The following is a 20,394-nucleotide window of genomic DNA, read 5'->3' as shown; positions in this document are numbered from 1 at the left end:
AAGGGAGGGGATAATGGAGAGCACAAACACGTATTACTCCTCTGAGTCAAGCTGAGACCCAAGCTCCCCGGCTGCCTCCAATTCGGGACAGCCCTCCCTGCAGCCCCAGCCCCAACTCCCCCGGGCCATACCCGGCCTCCTCTCAGAGCGAACCACTTGCTTCAAGGAATGTCTGGGGAGCAGAGCTGCCTTCTACCCAAGCGGTGGGCCTGCTGTTCTGATGGTTCCAGACTCAAAGGAAATGCTTCTACCAACCAACACTGGACACCACAAGGGGACGCCCTGACTACAAGAAGCCCGTCAGTCAATCCCTGAAGGAGAACTTGTCTTCTGCGGAGCAGGTAAGAATATGGCCCTGAGAGGCAGGGAACTTTACAGTGGTGCTGTGATCAGAAGCAAGCGTGGCACTGGACTACAGGTGCTCGCAGGGCTTTCACTAGGGGCTCCAGCACCCTAATCCCCAGCTGAAGTCTCCCCAGGCAACTCTCTCTTGGCCTCTCTCTTCATATCAGCAGATCCCGATATAAATAATTCTGTTCAGATATATTGTATGTCGGGTTTTTTGGGTTTTTTTTTGCGGTACGCGGGCCTCTCGCTGTTGTGGCCTCTCCCGTTGCGGAGCACGGGCTCCAGACGCGCAGGCTCAGTGGCCATGGCTCACGGGCCCAGCCGCTCTGCGGCATGTGGGATCTTCCCGGACCGGGGCATGAACCCGTGTCCCCTGCATCGGCAGGCGGACTCTCAACCACTGCGCCACCAGGGAAGCCCTGGCATCTGTATTTTTTAGTAGTTCCTCAGGTGATTCTGATAGGAGCTAAGGTCAAGAACTCCCCCATCCATCCCCCTGGAATTGAGGGGAAGCGGACCCTGCTAATGACTACTGTTCAGGGCCTGAGTGGGAGGCCCTAGCTTCCTTCCCGCAGCCTGCCACCTCAGATAGGAGTGGGATCCACCTTGCAGGGACAGTCGGGCTTGGCAGGGAGAGTCCTCAGACCCGGAATCATTGTGCTTGCCTCCCTGTGGCCAACCAGGCCGACTCACCTCACCGGAAGTATCCACTTTGGAAAGTGCCATCTGCACTTCTTCTTCAGTCATGTCCAAGTCAAAGTCCTTCTCCCAGTCCTCACTGATGTCTGTGCTTGAGCCTGGAACCATGATCCATAGTGTGAGGGACAGGAAGGGGTATGTGAAGAGGTTGTAGCTGGGGGTGATGGAACTCTTTAGAAAGGCCTGACAAATACACACCAAAGGTCTTTACATTCTGCTTTCTCTGGCTCAGTGATCCCACTTTTAGGAATCTATTTTAAGGAAAAATCCTGGATTCAGTAAAAAAATTTAACCAAAAGGATGTTCACTGTAGTGCTGTTACAGTGATGAAAACTTAAAAAACTACCTGAAAGTTCACTGATAGGGAATTACAAAAATAAATGGTATAGTCATATGATGAAACATTATGTGGCTTTTAAAGGTTAGGCTATAGAACATTTATATACATGGCAAAATAGTCTTAAACTATTAAGTGAGAAAAAGCAAGTTACTGAATAGTGGAGAAGTACTGTGGTCCAGAAGCTCCCTAGGGACCATGGAAATCTTCCAGAAGAAATAATGAACCTCTTCCTCCTCAATCACTCCCTTCTACCTACACTGATCCTGCTACTCCTGAAACACACCAGGCACATTCCCACCTAGGGCCTTTGCAAGGACTGTTCCATGTACCTGGAACTCTTCCTCAGATACCCACAGGCCAACTCACTTGCTTCCTTCACACCTTTACTCAAATCTCACCATCTAAACGTGGCCTACCCAGACTGTCCTATTTTCAGTTGCACCCTGACCCCTCACTCTGCTCTGGTTGTTCTTTTTTCTATTCTATTTACCACTTTCTAGTGTATTACATAATCAGATTCACTATGCTTACTGTCTAATAGTAGAGGAGCTGGAATGTGAGCTCCCGAGGACGGGGATCTTCTGTTTTCTTATGTATTCCAAGTGACTAGAACAAATAGTTTGTACTCAGTAAATATTCATGGACTCTTTCTCTAAAGCAGGGGTTGGCAAACTATGGCCTGTGGACCAAATCCAGCCTACTGTCTGCTTTTGGAAATAAAATTTTGGAACACAGCCATGGCCACTTGTTGACATATTGTCTATGACTGCTTTCATGCTGAAACGACAGAGCTGGGACAGAAACTGTATGTCCCCAAAAGCCTAAAATATTTGTGACCTGGCTCTGTACAGAAAACATTTACTCCTCCCTGTTCTAGGTAATTCTGATGCCTGCTAAGGTTTGACAACTACTGCTCCAAACATTCATATTTGGGTATGCTTTCTTACAGGCAATATAAAAAAAATGTACATGTGAAAGTTATTAGTAAGAAGAAAACTATAAAAATAGTTCCTGTAAAAAAAGAGTATATGCAGTATGATTCCATTAAAAAAATACGCTCACAGATGCATGCACACATACAGAGAGAATGAGCAAAACACCCACAAGAATACTAACAATAATTATCACTAGGTGATGAGGTCATGGGGTAATATATTTTTTTAAATGAACACATATTACTTTGTAATCATTTTTTTAAAAAGCACCTTTAAAAAGAGTAAGGTCTAAAAAAAAAAAAAAGAGTAAGCTCTGATCCCCCAATGGCACCACCTGTAAACACCTTGTTTCTTCCTGTCCAGCTTGTTCCTCACCAGGCACCCAGGCTCTGAGACCTCCCCAAGCCTGGCCTCCGCGTTCCTTATTCGGGTTCTTGCACTGTTCTCTAGTCACCCAGCTAGCCATAAGTGGTGTGGTAACAGCAGGGTCTCTGGAGCCAAGCAAACCTGGGTGGAACCCTAACTCTTTTATCTATTGTGTAGTCTTGGGCAAGTTATTCTGGGCTTCAGTTTATTTATAAAATAAGGATAAAACCACCCTCTTTGCAAGGAACCACTGGAGGAGCTTATTAGAATGCAGATTCCTGTCTTCCCATCCCCCCTCATTTAGATTCAGCAGGTGTAGGTGGTGACCCAGAATTCTGCATTATAAACAGGTACCTAGATGATTCTGTATAGACCTTGGCCTGCAGTTGAGATACAACAGTGTTAAAATTAGCAGTATCATGTAAAGTGCCTGTAACATATATACACAGTGGATATTTAACAAATGGAGCTGTTAAAGGCCTGGTCCCAGAGTTAAGTAATTTTACACATGGTCCCACACCCAGTCAGGGGCAGATCTGCAACCAAGACCCAGTTCTTCTGACTCCACATCTAAGGCTCCCTGTGCTTTCAGGACACTCTTGGTGGCTTGCGTCTGGCTCCCTGTCAGTGCAGGTTTCCTGTGGGTTAGAAGCTGGACTCCCGGCTGATCTCTCCCTCCAGAGCTGTGGCTGTGGTCATGACAGCTTTTCCTAACCCTAGGTTGCCCTCTAGGGATTTGAAACTCTCCTCTTCAGGCTTAAATGCTAGGGTAGACCCTTTGGGGTAAAAAAGAAAGCATCAGCTAACATTTTTGGAGCACTTTACACCCACCCTCTGGGATAGGTATTAACAGTCCCAATTTACAGGTGAGGAAACAAAGGCTCTGAGTGGCAGAGATGTGAATCTGGGCTTTCTCTGCCACCTGCTTCCTCCCACCACGCTGTCCTGTCACACAATGAGAGTACTAAGTGCTCCTTTACACTGTGCACGTGGCAGAGAACTGATCTACGCAACAACAATTTAAGATTTCATGAGGAAGTTTTACTGTTTTCTTTTGTTTGTAAGAAAGGGGCGTTTTCAGGTGATTATTAACCTCATGGTGCTGTCACTCACAGCTCATTTTATTCTGTTTAATTGGCTCTTTGCTTCTCCAGAGAAGAAATGGAAGCAAAAGCCACTCCCAGGTCAGTCAGTAGTGAAGTGGGGCTTTAAGCCCAGAGCTCCTTCCAGTCCGCAGGCCACAGGGCCTGCCCTAATCTCCCCTCTCTGCTCCCTGCTGAGGGAGCCTGAGCAGGGTAAGTCTAGTCTCCTTGCTCAAATGGATCTCGGCACAATATACAGGTGGGAAGCAGCTCTGCAATGACAGGCATCACCCTGGGACCTTAGAGGTCCCTGTGGCTGGGCCACCTCCAGAGACTGCTGTATCCAGAGACCAAGCCTCCCTCATGTCATCTGGACAAAGAGGGAGAAGGAGTCACTCTGCCTCCAGGCCTCTTTTAAGATTCTTCCTCGCTTTACTCTGTCCCTACTGTCCCACTCTAGTCTAAGACCCCAGCTTCCCCCCATTAAGTGACTACAACTACTTCTGGTGGGTCTCCTGCACTGAATCCCCCAGCCCTCCTTTTGCGAATCCCCCAGTGCATTAGAGGAAGTATAGTGCACTGTTAAGAGCTTATGCTGCATCTTCCCCATAATCTCATTTCTTCCAGTCTCTACCCACCATTCATTTTTTCTCATCACTCTCTCCAATAGCCCAATTCCCAATGGAAACAATAATTCTTTAACCTTCCAACTGTTTCACTGTTATTCCCTCCCTTACCCAGCTCAGATTCCATGAACCATCATTCTGATCACTTCTTGCATACACTTGGACTCTTGTCTTTTTGAGTTCACCTGGGTAAACCTGAACCCTGATTAAGTCCAACTCCCCATCTGCTCTGTGCCTGCACCTGAGCAACTGAACGTGGCTGGACAAAAGTACAACTGTGCTGACTGGTGTCTCTTAAAATTCACGACCGTTATCTCAAATGGACCCTTCGTACCATCCACCCAGCAACCACACAACACATATTGGATCCATCACCTACTCTTCACCCTCCTAAAGGCAATGTCACACTTTTCTAAATACCTACTGGATGGGTGATTGATCTCAGTTTCCTACCAGTAAAAAAAAAACAAAAAAAAAAAAGGGAAAATCTCACAGATCTCAGGATTTTTGTGAGGATTGAGTGATATGCATATCAAGTGCTTAGCACAGAGCTATACAGACATATGGAAAGTGCTCAGAGAATGGTACGTCTTATTATCTGCATCATCTCCCCAAAGCAGGGCTCTACCCAAATTTCTTCCCTAACTGAGGACCTATCAGGAAATAATTACCCCCAACTTACAGAGGAGAAAACGGAGGCTTAGAGAAGATCAGTACCTTTTCTGAAGTCACATGGCTTATGAGCAAAGTTGGGATTTGAACCCAGAACTGTCTGAACTCCAGAGCCTGAGCCCTTAGCCTCTATATGTAAAGCTCTTAGTACAGGTTGGGCATATAAGCAGCATGCCCTGCTGCTTTGTGGCACCAAGTCCAACTTTCTGAATTCGGCTTAAGATTTTAAGTTCTTGTTCCTCCCTCTCCCGGGAACAATACAGAAACGTGGGCTTTGGTCACCCGCTTCAATGTGCCCCATGTCCCCAACACACGATCTGACATGTGGGGGACTTTGCAGGCCCCCTCAGCTTGGACTACCGCTCCCTGCGCACCTGCCGCAAACTCTCCAGCTCTCCTATACAGTGCCTGTCTCCTTGGTGAAACACCTGCTGATGCGCAGAGGTTCCTTCTTTCTCTGAACTCCTCCTGTACCAAGCCTGTCTCTTACTGCTTCGTGCCTCATCATAGACTGCAGCCTTTACCCCTCCCTCCTCAGTGTCTTATAAAGAGTAGGTAGGAGCTCAATGGATGACCTCACTGAATCAGAGTCAGAAGGAAAACACTGTGTTGGAAACTGGAAATCAGCCTGTTGCCCATCCACTGCAGTAAGCCAGTCCCTCACTGCCAGTAGGCCAGTGATCACCTGCTGGGCAAGCTTTGTGGCCAACTGGTGCTGAGTGTTGGCAGACAGGATGCCTGCGTGTGAGGAGCTGAGGGGAGGTCTTGCTGACAATTGGCTATCTCTGGAGAGGTATTTTGGATGTGGCAAAACAAGCTGACATCAGAGCCATCACTGTCCTTTAATTGCAGGAGTTAGAGAGAGGTCCCCCCTTGACATAAAGTCAAAGTGTCTACAGTCTAAAATTTCATTATGCAGATAAGAAACTAAAGCTCTATTACTTAAGCTGGGTCACTGCAAGTTCATGAGTATTCATTTTATTCTTCTTTAAGCTGTACATGTAAGTTTTGTTTATATATTTTATAATAATAACAATTAACACAGGCCTAGGGAAGCTAACTGACTTTCCTGAGGTCATCCATTGAAGAAGACCCTTGACAGTGATCAATGTCACACGAGTTCCCACCCCAAAGTTGAACTGTTCAAAAGGATAGAAACTGACACAGTGTGGTAGTTAAAGGCATGGGTTTCAGGTCAGACAGAGCTGGGTCTGAATCTGGGCTTGCTACTTCCTGGCCGTGTGAATTTGAGCAAGTTACTTAACATCTCTGAGGCTCACTTTCTTCATCTGTAAAATGAGGACAGTTATATGGAGTTGTGAGTTGTAAACTGGAAATTAACAAGCTCCCCTGGTAACTGAGAAATTAAATGCAATATTACATCCTTAACACATGATTTGACATAAACCTTATTTTGTTGAATCTAAAACCCCAACAACTGTAAGATGCATCCTAATTTCAGAGAATAAATGCATCTTGGAATTGACGGAATGGTAGCTGCCATCATCATCAGTAGCACAAATGAAGACCATCTGCTCCTATAGGATCATCACACGGGACAAGGAGGCAAGTCTGCCTCGTGAGGTGGCAACTCTCACCTGCCCTGCCCGCACACGCTCCCTGGGCTTTGGCCTTGGCTTACCTTTTTTTTTTTTGCGATACGCGGGCCTCTCACTGTTGTGGCCTCTCCCACTGCGGAGCACAGGCTCCGGACGCGCAGGCTCAGCGGCCATGGCTCACGGGCCCAGCCGCTCCGCGGCATGTGGGATCTTCCCAGACCGGGGCACGAACCCGTGTCCCCTGCATCGGCAGGCGGACTCTCAACCACTGCGCCACCAGGGAAGCCCATGGCTTACCTTTTTTTCCATTAGAGGGTGTAGACTTCCCGCTGTCTGAATTCAGCTCAAACACCCGTAAGTCTGTGAGTACCTCCTCCCTGAGAGTCTCTACTCTGGCTGGAGGCCGGGGCTCTGGACCGCTGGGGCGGCCAGCAGGGGTGTGGGGCTTGGACTGAGCTAGGGGTGGGGGTCCAGTCTCGCCCACATCCACAGCCAGGTCCTGTTCCTCCAAAGATGCCTCTAGAAGCTTTTGGGACAGGTCCTTGGGCAGCACTGGTGCCTCAGATGCAGGGGTGGGTTTGGCAATCTGTGTCACGAGGGAGATGCTCTCACTGCTCTCCGATGGAGTCACCTCTGTTGGAGCCTCAACCGGGGTCACCAGATTCTCTTCACAGGGGCTCCGGGGGCCAGGTCCTCCTTCAAGGGATGTGGAAGTTTTGGCCACAGGAACCTTGGCCTCTTTTGGAGATGTGGGTGAAATGCCCACAAGCTCCTCTGTCAAGAGAGAAAGGTAGGGAAAGAGAGTGATGTACCCTGGTTAGCCCCAAGACAACCTTGGAGCTCTCTGAAAACAGACCTCAGGTTCCCACCAAAGTTTGCTTTAACCAAAACTAATGGGTGCCAGTTTCCTCACCTCCCTCTCCATCACAATTCTTCTGCAGATAATCCCTGTTGGTCAAAGTCTCTCCCACCCTTGAGGCATAGCACATGCCTGGTGGGCACTCAGCTTCTAGCAGTGCAGCCCAAGATAATATTATAGCTTAGAAAGCCAAGACTTTAAAGTCAGTCAGTTTGAGGTTCAGGTTGGGCTCTGCTATATCCCACGTGCATGATCTTGGGCGAAACACTTAACTCTTCTTTAACCTATCTGCCTCATTTGCAAAAGAGGGATAATGAAGTTGCGGTAAGGACCATACATGTAAAGCTTTTAGTACAGGTTGGGCATATAATATAAGCACTTAGTAACTGTGTTAACATACCATGCAGGTGGCTCCCACACTGTCCTAAGCTGAGCTACCAGGTAGAGGAAGCTCAGCTCTGTCCCTAAGCCAGCAGTTCCCAAGTCTGGCTGGTCATTAACATTACCAGTGGAGCTTGTTAAAAATACAGGTTTGGCCACATGTCCATAGAGTCTTATTTAGAAGTGGAAGAAGGGAATCTGGAATTTCAATAAGCATCCCCTACTCTTAAGTACTGGTCCATGGGCTAGCAGGGAAATCTGCTTCAAGTGACACATGTGATTTCTGTACCTAAACCTGGGATCCACCAGCCTTAGTAAACAACCCCTTGTTAGCTCATTGTATCCTTGGCATGAGCAAACACCATATTCATTCCCTCCTCTTCCCTGGGGTGCCATGTCCCTCCAGGCTTCAGAGAGAATGGCCCAGACAGTCTCCCACAGGCAGGACTTGGTACTTTCTCATCACCTCTCAATACCTCTTACCTTCTTCCTCCTCCCAGCCAGGCTCTTCAGAGATGCTCTGTTCTGCACGCTGCTTCAGGGCATCCCTCCGGGCCTGCTCCTGAATGTGGGGGAGTAAATGGCCAGGAGCAGTCAGGGAACCCTCTTTCCCAGACTCTGGTCCTGACCCCAGAACTCTTGGCACCCTCTGTCCCCTTCTTCCCTCAACAAAATCCAGCCCCCTTCCCTCATGGCTGAGTGGAGGACCTTCCCTGGTTAGGCCAGCATACCTGCTCTAGTTGATGGACTTTATAGAAATACCGCTGCCAGAATTCTGAATGGGAAACAGCTGCAGGCACCTGGAGGGAGGGGACAGTGGAGATGAGACTTTGGGAGTGGTTGTGTGGGGGTCTATGTTCCCAGCCTCATCAGCCAGCTCCCAGCCACTCTGGATATCAGATGGGATAAGTGGCTGAGTAGTGATTCTTAGAGCACTTCCACCCCCCAGACCCACCTTCCTGGCCCAGCTTGGCCAAGGAGGGAGAAAAGAACTCCCACCAGGCTTTGCTAGCCCTTCCATTTCTCACCGTAATTGCCAGAAGCCTGGCAAATTAGTTTCCCCCACATGGATTCTTGGCTCAAGAGCTGGCTGGTTTGGCTCCTCAGGGCCTCCTGCTGCTCTCTAGGCCAGAGGACTCCACAATGACTCTGGACATGTCCCTCCCACCTCCCCACACCTCAGGCCGGGAGTTGGTTGAGGTCCTGCCGGCTAGGCCCTCACCATCTTGGTGTAGAGGGCCCGGATGGAGGGGCTGCCTACAAGGAGCTCTGAGATCTCCCCCTTCTTCTCCTCCAAGCAGAACTGGGAAAGCCAGGTGTCAAACAACTCCAGGGGCCCTGCAGAGGGACAGACACTGATGGTCAGTTCCGTGGGTCTGGAGAAAGAACACTGGGCCTAGAGAAATCACACCTAAGCCTGGACATGGACAATGAGGAAAACTTAAGGTTTTTCCAAAGCCATATGGCCCAAGCTGGGGGGTCAGGCAGGGTGAAGGGGTGGGTAAGCTTGATATCAGGGCATGGCCCCTAAGTGATCACTGGGAGGGGCTGCAGTCTCCACTCTCTCCCATGCCTGCCTGCTTTTTATCCCACTGCACTTGGCTACTGAATCCTCTCCTCTCTGAAACAGCTATTCTCAGGTTACCACCAGTGACCCTATGTTGCCAAATCCAGTGGCAGATTCTCTGTCCTCCTCCTCATGTGACCATCCTACGGTTTCTGCCCTGGGAGCCACTACCTTCTTCTTGAAGCCCTCTTCTCTCCTGGCTTCTCACTCTTTGTATATTTCCTCCCACTTCTCTCGTTGTTCCATCTGAGTCTTCAGTGGGCTTCTCTTTTTCCTTTCCTTATCTCTTCTTGTTTTCCATTTTCTCCCAAGATAACCTCCACTAAACCACAAGTTTCAACCTCTTCCTCCCACTGACAATTCTTCAGTGTGTCTTTGCAGCTCAGGCTGCGTTTCTGGCCTCCAGGTCCAGAGGTCCAGGTGCCTGGACACATCCACCTGCACATATGCTGCAAATACAACGTGTGCTCATCTTCTTCCCCCGCCTACCTGTCCTACCCACTCATCCACTAGAGAGCTGGAGGCCCTCCCAGACTCCTCCTTTATGGAGTCACTCTGGATTCCACTTCCTCAGCGTCTCTTATACATGCATACCTTCCTCTTCATTCCACCCGCCCCTTCCCTGGTTCCGGCTTTACCTCTGACATGAAGATTCCTATCAAGCCTCCTAACTGGTCTTCCCATCTTCCGTCTCTCCCTCTCTATTTCATCCTACAAAACACTGCCTGAAGGCTCTTCTATAAAATGCAAAATCTGATCACATCAAGTCTCAAAACGCTTCAACAGTTCTGTACAGGAGGGCATTTCAGGCTATGGTCCAAAGATGGGCTTCAAAGGGTTAAAGAATTCCCATATGCATATAAAATTCTGTTGAGAGAGGGCTTGTTATTTTCAACAGATTTTTAAAGGCCTTTGTGACTTAAAAAAAGGTTAAGAACCACTATCTTGAGCCTTTTAGGACAAAATTCCAACTGCTTAGTCTGGTACCCAAAGCCTTTCCAGTCTGGTGCCCCTGGCAGCTCTCACTGCCCTCATTTCCTCACATGCACCCTTTGTCTGGCCTTCCCAAATGCCTAGGTTTTTCGAGAACCTCAAATTCCTGTTGTCCCGCTTGAATACCCTTCCCCCACTTCTAAAAGTAAAATTACTTTACTTCTAATTCATCGTTAAAACCTCAATTCAGGTGTCACATCCTAGGTTTCCCAGGCTGGGTTACATGCCATCTTCTGGGATCCCACTGCTCCCCTCTTTCTGTGGAAGCAGTCAAGTCACTCTATCTCTAGTATCTTTGCTTTATTCCCTGTTTCTGTCTCCTAACAGCAGGTTCCTGGAGGTCTGGACAGGGTTGATTGAGGGTTTGACTCATTTCTGGTGTCTGGTTCCCAGCCTGGGGCTTGCTGCACAGCAGGAGCTTAGCAAACAGGCCAAAGGGAAGGCAGGCAGGGCAGCAGGGCTGAGGAGCCTAAGCTGAGGATGAGGGACGAGAGGAGCAAAGCCTTTGTAGAAGGGGATGAAGACAGTCTGGGTTCAGGGAGGAAGGGGGACCATCAACCCATCCCACCAGATGTAAGGGTCAAACTAGCCCCACTCTGGTCCCTCTACACAGGGGTGCCTGGCCACTGCTACCAGAGACAAACAGGGTGCGCAATCCAGACCCGCTTGGTCTCCCTGCCCAGCAAGCCTGCCCCCTCAGCGCTACCCCCTCACCATCTGGTTCATTGCAGTAGGTTGCTGGGTCTGACTGCAGGCTATAAAGGCGAGCCTAAAAAAAACAGAGAAAAGAACAGAAATTCTGGGGTGATGGGGATAGACAGCAACCCCTCTCTGCCAATCAACCACAACCCAGCTTCTCCCCTGTTGGCTACCATACCCACAGGGCACCTGGCAATTAACACTGTGGGCTATGGAGTGGAGCACTGGGCTAGGAGTCCAAAACTGGGGCTCCTAGAAAAATGGTCTTTCACCCAGTATTCCGCCCCTGGAAACTAAGAAAATAAAGGGTAAGGAGGCTATAAAATTATATGTATAAAATGGTTTTGAATTATGTGAGATATGAAAAATGTTAGTGCAAATATATTAATAAAGTCCAAAATTTATTGGCAAATTTTGAAATATTTAACTCCCTCAAACTAAAACAATTCATCAAGAATTTCTTAATTTCATAGCCAGTCTGCCAAATGAACTGCAATCTGTGTTCCCATTAGGGCCACAGGAGTGGCAAACTTTAGCTGGTAAACGGAAAGCCCCTCCTTCCTTCCTCATTATTGCAGGAAGCATGGGCTGGCTGTATCACAACTTCAGCAAGTGATTTTGGTGATTCACTGTTATAATGTAAAATCCTATAATTAAAAAATTTTCACAATCCACTTAAATGTGTACTAAGTGGTGGTGCTAATACTAGTGCTGAAAAACATGCTTGAAAAATCATGTTTGGAATTGAAATTCAATGTGGTAAAATGCTATGAAGAAGGCCAAACTGCTATGACACCACACTGTGAATCTGGGAGAAAACGCTCCATAAAATATAAGAAGTAATGGTGAGAAGATAAAATGCAATAGAAATATACTACCATTCTTGCTGATTTAATTGCTATGAAGATATCCTCCCCCTGTACATTTATTCCTATTGGAAATTAGTCTTAAATAACACAAATGTGGAGATCATGCCCATAAAGATGCTGTCCAGAGCATTCCTTATTATGGATGAAAGCTGAAAGGAATCCAAATGTGCAGCACTAAGGAAATGACTGAATAAATTATGCTATATACACTTGCAAGAATCTAAAGACATTAAAAATGATGGTGATTAGGAAAAATGCTAATAGTTAATTGCAAATTTTTAAGTGGGTTACAAAATTGCATGTATAAAGTGCTTTTTCTGTTAAAAAGAAAAACTCCAAACTATCTTTACCAGTGTTTGCAAGCAGAAAGAAATGGAAGGTTATACACCAACGAAGAATCAGTGGTTCTCTTTGAGTGATGGGATTACGGGTTTAGAAACTATTATCTTCTTGCTTATTGGTATTCTCCAATTTAATTATATACATGTATTTATTTTTTATGAACATGTACTGCTTTGTGAGCTCAGGTTAGAAGCTAGAGCCCAGTGCCGCTAGTGAATACCTTGGTGCCATCATAGGGCTCAGCCGTGCCAGAGGGTGTGCCCATCAGGGTGATGACATCGCAGTCAATGGTTTTGTCTGGTGAGGGTGCAAAGGTGTCGGAGATCACCCCTAGGAAGTCAGACAGCCCTTTCTTCATTTTTTCCGTTGCTCCCGAGGAGCCTTCAGTCTGCAGAGAGAAGCCAACAGAGGAAGCAAGTGGCCCAGGAGCACGCTGCAAACTGGGGTACAGGGTATGGAGGTATGAAGCATCAGGGGTCAAAGTGTACTGTGTGTGGGGACCAGGGAAATGCTCACGACCTTTCACCCCCATCTCTGGGGCTGGAGAAGGAGAGAGGGGCAGCCAGAGTCCCCATCCCCCAGATGGGGATGCGGAACAGGGCCACAGTAGGCCTGTGTAGGTCAGAGCAGAGCTCCTTGACTGGCTGTTTCAACAAAATTTCAAGGTCGACCAGGCTGATCACAAATTGACAGGGGAGGATCCATGCCACAGACATTCAGTGGGGAAAAGGACTTATGGGTAGAGTGATGGAAACGGTACTAGCTTTGGGGTCAGTCTTGGATCTGAATCCCAGCTCTACTACTTTTTGGTTATGAGACCTAAACCCTCTCAGAGTCTGTTTTCTTATCTGTAAAATGCAGATAAATATACTTCCTTCAGGGGGGTACTGTGGAGATTAAGAGATAAGGTGTGTACAATGCCCAGCACATGGCAAACATTTAATAACTAGCAGTACTGTAATATTACAATCTCATCATCATCATTGCTCAGGAAGTATTTTGTATGAAAGGTTGAGGACATATGGGTAGGATGAGAACAAACAGCCTTGTGTAGAGGTAAACCTGGGACCAGCTGAGGGCCAATGTATGGACCTCCTAGAAGAGGCAAGTGGGGCACCAATCTTGAGCCACACTGGTCAGAATGCCCTTGAGCAAGAAGGGATGGGATGGGACTTTCCTGGTGGCGCAGTGGTTAAGAATCTGCCTGCCAAAAAAAAAAAAATAAAAAAAATAAAAAAAAAAAAAAAAAAGAATCTGCCTGCCAATGCAGGGGACAGTGGTTCGAGCCCTGGTCCGGGAAGATCCCACATGCTGCAGAGCAACTAAGCCCGTGAGCCACAACTACTGAGCCTGTGTGCCACAACTACTGAAGCCCGCATGCCTAGAGCCCGTGCTCTGCAACAAGAGAAGCCACTGCAATGAGAAGCCCATGCACTGCAATGAAGAGTAGCCTCCACTCGCTGCAACTAGAGAAACCCACATGCAGCAACGAAGACCCAATGCAGCCATAAATAAATAAATACATACATACATACATACATAAGTAAGAAGGGATGGGAGGCTGAGAGACAGGACCAGGCTCTGCAAACCTTGTAGAAAAGTGTCACATTTACTCCTGATTAGGCTGCCCAGGCATTTTAAACCTAGAGACTATCAATAGTGCCTGGCACATGTTGGCACAGGTATATAATCATATTTGTTGAATGAGAAAAGGAGTAAATAAATGAAAGAAACAAGTGGCATCTCTGCTACTGGCTGGACTTGCAGCAGTTCAGCTCAATTACTACTTGTCATTCACGCTCATCAGTAGCTGTGGTTAGCAGGCAGACAGTATTTTACAAGATTCAACAAAAGAAGCTTGGCTATAAAAACTCCATAACATGTTTTCCATAACATGGCCTCTAATTACAAGGCAACTGATTCAGCTGATGATCAAAGAAACTGAAATCTGTTCCAATACTAAAGGAGAAACTGTAATACAAAACCAGTATACTATACTTCATTGGAAATCTGAGGTTTGCAGGGATATCTTTGACCATATACAATTTTCAAGTTCCATGCTGACTTTAGAATCTAACTCCTATCTCACAAGAGAATTCCACTATACATCTCTGATTGATAAAACCAGGGCCAATAAGAATATAAGTTGGCAAAACCTTTCTGGAGGGCAGTTTTACAGTAGATATTAAAAGGTCTAAAACAACTATATTCACCCTATATCCTTTCCAATACCTTATTAGGAAAAAAATATTAAGGGGAAAGATTAAGCAATCAGCATGCTCACTGTAACTCTGTTTACAATACTGGAAAAAACAAACAGGAAACTAGGAACTGGTCAAATCCACGTAACAGAATACCATGCCATTTATGCATGCTCTAGAATGAGGTTTGCAATGATTAAGTCAAAAACTAGGTTATGAAACATGGTGTTCATTTGATCCCAGTTTTGAAAAAGAAAGTATACATAAGGGATATACTCCTCAAATATTAACTTAATCTTTGGGAGAGGGACTTATGGGTATCTCTAGGTCTTTCTTTTTCTTTATCTGTATTTTCTAAATTGTCTACAATGAATGGCTTTGCTGATCTGCTAAAACAATACAGAAGTGGGAAAGCTTATTATTACTTAACATATGTAGCTTGTTTGCTTGACGGACATAATTTTCAAAATGGGAGGCTATGGGAAAAAATAATCACTTAACGGTAGAAAGGTTGGGAGCTCCCACCAGGGTCCCAGGCAGGTCAGGCTATGTGGGAAAGTCACTTGGAGGGTGTAGGTGGTACTCACAGCCAGCTTCTCCTTGACCACGCTGGCAGTGGCTGCAATGGTGCAGGCTGTGTCGTGCTGCACCACCTGGGTGAACTCTGTCAGGTCCCGCTTCATGAACTCCAAGGCTTCGGAGGACTAAGGGAAGACAGAGAGGGATGACAGAGCCGGCTGGTGCCACCACCCTTTGTTCCTATTCCCTGTGTGTTAGTATCATACAGAAACATGGAAAACTCAGTGACATGGGAAGCCTGGGCTCAGAAACAATGCTTACTTGTCCCAATTCCATGACCTGGGATTACCCAACAGCAGAGAGCACAGAGGAACTTCCTGCTGCTCTGAGAACGGGGACTGAGCTCAGCCCAGACACTTATAAGCTATGTGGCCAGGAGGAACTCTCATCTAGCCCTCGGTTTTCTCCTGGGAAATGAGGGAGGTGGAAGAGATCAGTAGTTCTCATGAGCAGAATGGGGAAGGGGGCACAAGCAGTCTGAAAACAAAACAGACTTTGATGCATCACTTAGCTATGCTGTAAGTCATGACCTTTGTTTCCAATTTCAAACACAAAGAGAAGGGGTGTGTGTGTGTGTTTTTAATCAAAGGAAAGTGTTTTCTATTTTTACTTTTATTGTCACGGGGAAATTCAGCTGAAACATGAGACAGTAGGTGAAATTATTTTTGTGAAAGGTTTTATAAATACGTTGTACTGGTAACAGCAATAGTTTAGAAAGCTTTTATGAGCAATTTTTGACAATACCAGTGAAAAAGTGTGTGATTTTTTACATTCAACAAAGGGGGTGTAAAAAGAAATACTGGATCAGATTCTCTCCTAGGCCGCCTTGGTTCCACCATTCCCCAAGGTTCTGTTCATCCATAGAGCTCCTTTGGGCAGAATTGATACTTGCTTGTCGGACCGGTCTGACTCTCAATCTGCACTCAAACCCAGTGTGAGACAGCAGGCCCTCAGCTCTTGTCTAAGTCTTACCTTGTCTTGCTTCATCCTCACCCACTCTAAGACACGTTCCCGGACTATCACTGTGCTCAACCCTTCAAGCCCTTTCATTTTACACAGGGATAATCACCTTCATTTTAAAAACATGTTTTTGAATGTTCTGGTGATTTTTTTCTTTGCAGAAGAGCCTGCCTAGTTTTCATCATCCTGGGAAGTCTCTGAATGGGACAGTCTCATCTATCAGCCAGAGGCTTCTCTGCGAGTGCGAATGGCTCCATTTCAGATTCGGGACTCCTTAACTGGAGTGGAAGAGTCATTTATCAATTCTCTCTCCATCCACACCGCCACCACCTTAGTCCAGGCCAACCTGCTCTTTCAACCAGACTCCTTTCCCAGGTTGCATCAGATACCTCTATTATCTTCTCCTCGTGACACCAGTGGGAGCTTAGTAAGTCAGAGCAGACCATGATGCCCCTGCTTTACATTCTTCAGTGATTACATGGTATCCTATGGCAAGTATAAAATCTTTACCTTCACTTACAAGGCCCATATAATCTCACCTCTGGCGGACTCTCATCCCCTCCCACGATGCCCCTCACTGAGCTCCAGCTGGCCTTCTTCAAGTTTCCCAAATGTTCTACCATCTTCCCTAACTCAGGGTATCTGAACACATCATTCCCTCTCCTTGACACATAGTTCTAACTCTTCAAAACAAGCGAACAAACACAATGAGCGAACCCTCTCACCTGGCTATGTTTACATGTCACTTCCTTCAGATGTAGGTTGGCTCCCCTGCTCATGGGCACCTGCACTTTCTCTTCTTTAACATTTACTGTCCTTTAGATTTATAATTACCTGTTCGTGTCTATCCTCCTGGATAAACTGTGAGCTCTGTGAACATAGAGCGTTTGTTTTTTGTTCACTGATGCTCTCCCAGTGTCTGACATAGAGCCTGGCATAAAGTAGGCACTCAAAAAATGTGTGCTTGTTAGACTGGTATGTACCAGGGCAATTTTAATTATATAACCATTTACATGATTATTTGATGAATGGTTGTCTCCCTCACTAGACTGTGAGCTCTTAGGGGACCTATATGAACAGACACGGTGCCAGCCCTCCAGGTCACAGTCTACTGGGGAAAATGCTCACGTAACAGTGCTGATGTGCAAGGGCAGAGCAGTGACTGGTGTATTGTGGGGAGGTTGGAAAGACTTGTTGACAGGCCTGGTCTGAGCCTTAAAGAATGAGCAGGAGTCACTAAGGAAGCCTGGGCGTGGTGGGGCCTGGGGTTTACTGAGGCCTACAAGCACTTCAGTCCTAATGAAAATAAAGGGTAACACAGAAGTGGTGAGGGATAAAGCTTGAGAGGGCAACCTTGGAGGGCCTGGTCAGCCCTGTTGGTGATGGGGAACCACCAAAGTCTGAAGCAGGTGGGACATGATGAGACTCGCGTTTTTGACAGGTCACTCCAGAGACTGGCATGGACTATAGGTCCAAGAGTGACAAGATCAGAAATGGAGGAAGACCTGTCAGGAGGCTGTTGCAGTAGCCCAGGAAAGGAAATAGAAGAAAATGAACAAGGACAGTGCTGGTCAGGATGAGAAGATGGGACTGGTTCAAGAAATACTAGGCAAAAAAGGTGGATTTGGTGATTAAATAGATGTTTTGACTCAGGACAAGAAAGAGTCGGGAAGAGCTACTGGCAACTAAACTAGGTGATGGATGGTTGCAGTGCTGCCAGCTGAGGAAGAAAGTGCTGAAGGGGGAGCGGGTTTACGGAGAGGATGGTGACAATGATTTTGGTATGTAGTATCTGCAGTGACTGTGGGATATCTGGGACACCCGGCCAGCCAGAGCTCTTCTCAAATACTAAATCTCACAGAAAAGGATTAGGAGTCTCCCTAAAATGAAAGAGTTTGTTGAGTGAACAAAGCAATGTGTGAGGATAAGGTTCCTCAAACACCACCTTTAAGGGGCAGGCAGAGGAAGAAGAATTCGTGAAAGAGGAAGTGAAAGCCTGGAGAAGTATGTGGAGAACTGAGAGAGAATCATGCCACAAAAGCCAAGGGAGTAGAGTTTCAGGAAAGACAGAGTGATCACTAGCGTCTAATGCAGCAGAAAGGTCCAGAAAGATAAGACCTGAAAACCACCACTGGATTTGGCAAGTGGTAGGTGAAGCTGAGTGTTTATATAGATAAGTCTATGTGTAGTGGCTTCAGGGGTGGGGAGGGAGTTAAGAGAGATCATGTTATTGACTTCAAATTTTAAAAAGTAGGAGGTGAGCTTGTCTCCTGGAAGTAAAAGAGGATGTGGTTGGACAGGGGACTTGAGGAAGAGTTAGGTTTGGGGAAAGTTTCTGAAGGCAAGGGGAGAAGCAAATGTGAGACTGAAAAAAGTTGCTGGGGCAGGGGTGAAGGGTGAGGGGCCCCAGCCCAGAGAGTTTGGGGAATCTGCAGTGGGCCAAAGAGCATCGTGACTTTCCCTACTAGTGTCCGTGGGCAAGCAAGCACACACACACACCCAGAGGAATGAAGGGGCAGAGGGAGGCAGATCACAGCACCAAGGGCTGTATTTTCTGGGGCAATATATGCTATTGGGTGCAAGAGAATTGGGGGTGCTGGGAATTGAGTGGTCCAGACGGAGCCAGCATAGGGAGGGAAGGAAGCAAGGCCAGGAAAGCACTGAAAGACCAAGAACAAAATGGAAGGAAAAATGGACTGCAGGTATTTAAGAGGTTTCCCCGTGGCTCTCAGTACTTAATAATAAAAATAAGTACTTATTTAGTACTTACTGTATGCTAGATATTGTTCTTAGTGCTTTACATATATTATCATTTAATCCTCACAACAATCCTAGCAGGTAGGTATTATTAGTATTCCCACTTTACAGATGAGGAACTGAGGCTTTGAGAGGTTAAATATCTTGCCTAGGTTCAATAAGAACAGGAAATTTAAGTTTTCTCTTTCCAAATGGGGAACTGTCAAAGGCAGAAACAACACCCATTCCCCTTGCTTCCAATGAGAGAACAAAGATGGAAGGCTAATCAACTACCTATTTTTCATGAGTTATGGTAAGACCAACGTTAAGGGTAACACACAGGAGGCCCTCACACAACATTTGCTAAATGAACATCAGACTCTCCTTCCAGGAGACTACTCAACAAAAAGCAAGCTCCTTTGGGGTCTCTTCTATTAAACCTCAGCTTGAAATTCTCTGAGTCTTCATCAACAACATAAACAGCTCAGGTCACTCTCAGATTTTGCTGGGCTGTAGTGATGTTACACTACAAATGCTCCCAGAATAGAGGATTGATTTAACTGAAGCCAGAAGCCTCTTGGAGTCTGCCCTGAAGTAGGACTCACCCCAGTTGCTTGAGCCAAACAGTAATTAACTTTTTCCAGAATTCAGTTGGGTTGGTTTTGACGAACTAGCATGGACTGAAACAGCAACACACAATGGCATTGCCCACCGGCAGAGCCAAGCCTCACTCGTGCCACAGGGATTGCTGTTTCCCCACTAGACTGTGAGTTTTGGGAGGTCCAGGATTGCACCTGCTTGGCTAACGTCGGTATCCTCAGGACCACAGAGTCAGACAGTGCTGGCTGTGGCATATACTCTAATATTTGAATGACTAGAGGAGAAGGTTTCTATCGCTAGAATCCTTTTTCTTCAAGGCCGAGATCAAATGTTCTCTCTTCTACGAAGTTGTGAATTTCCCAAGCGGAAATAAACCTCTCCTTCCCACGGATTCCTACCACAGGGTCGGCTGCAGGCTTTAAGACCGTATTTATTTCACTGTAGCTAGAGTCACACTGGTCTGAGTTGGGGTCTGTCTTTCCGTAGGGCCCAAGTCGGCCTCATCCCTGAGGCCCGGCGCCCACACGGGTCCGGCGGGACTGCTCGGACCAGGCTGCAGTGAGGCGGCGCGGGGCCCTGCCGTAGGAAGGGCGCCGGCCCGGCTTACCTTCTCCTTGACTGCCTGGTAGCTCTGCTGCAGCCAGCTCCGCCACCATCCCACGTCCTCCCTGTGGAAGACAGACACATCTGGCGGCCCCCCAGCGCGACTCTCGCCCGCGCAAGAATCGGGTCTCAGTTCCCTCCTCAGATGTGGCCCGCGGGCCGAGACTTCGCAGGCCGCTTCCCCACCCCCTCATGCTGAGACTCCACCCCGTCCTTTCAGCTCCGTCCAGGCCCGCGCTAGCCTCCTGTTCCCCGCGGGGACCCTGGCCCAGCACCCCAACCCTGGGAGAATTCAGGGCCCAACGCCCGAGAAGGGGATGACTGGCTCACCCTTCCGCCATCTTGCCCGCATGACATCACCACTATTTACTGACCTTT

At 47.2% G+C, this 20,394-nt stretch overlaps 1 protein-coding gene across 5 annotated transcripts in view; it reads right to left on the bottom strand.

Annotated features, from left to right (window-relative positions):
- Nucleotides 1-20,394, bottom strand: part of BSDC1 (BSD domain containing 1) — a 24,360-nt gene extending 3,966 nt beyond the window's left edge. For 2 of the 5 annotated variants that reach the window (XM_022575096.3, XM_022575097.3), the window contains exons 1-10: nt 20,347-20,393; nt 20,021-20,081; nt 15,126-15,242; nt 12,558-12,725; nt 11,142-11,196; nt 9,090-9,205; nt 8,599-8,667; nt 8,351-8,429; nt 6,925-7,401; nt 1,042-1,145 (exon numbers count right to left, since the gene is read on the bottom strand). In XM_022575096.3, the coding sequence (XP_022430804.1) occupies nt 1,042-1,145; nt 6,925-7,401; nt 8,351-8,429; nt 8,599-8,667; nt 9,090-9,205; nt 11,142-11,196; nt 12,558-12,725; nt 15,126-15,242; nt 20,021-20,081; nt 20,347-20,357 (1,257 nt within the window). In that variant the 5' untranslated portion in view covers nt 20,358-20,393. The other 3 variants (XM_022575095.3, XM_089896973.1, XM_089896969.1) reach the window with 3 other exon arrangements.

This window comes from Delphinapterus leucas, chromosome 1 (genome assembly GCF_059928025.1).
Source record: "Delphinapterus leucas isolate spDelLeu-1000000601 "Yukka" chromosome 1, BTC_Dleu_Yukka2, whole genome shotgun sequence".
NCBI classification, from domain to species: Eukaryota; Metazoa; Chordata; class Mammalia; order Artiodactyla; family Monodontidae; genus Delphinapterus; species Delphinapterus leucas.
Note: the sequence above shows the minus strand (reverse complement) of the source record. Positions and strands in the feature narration are given on the sequence as shown.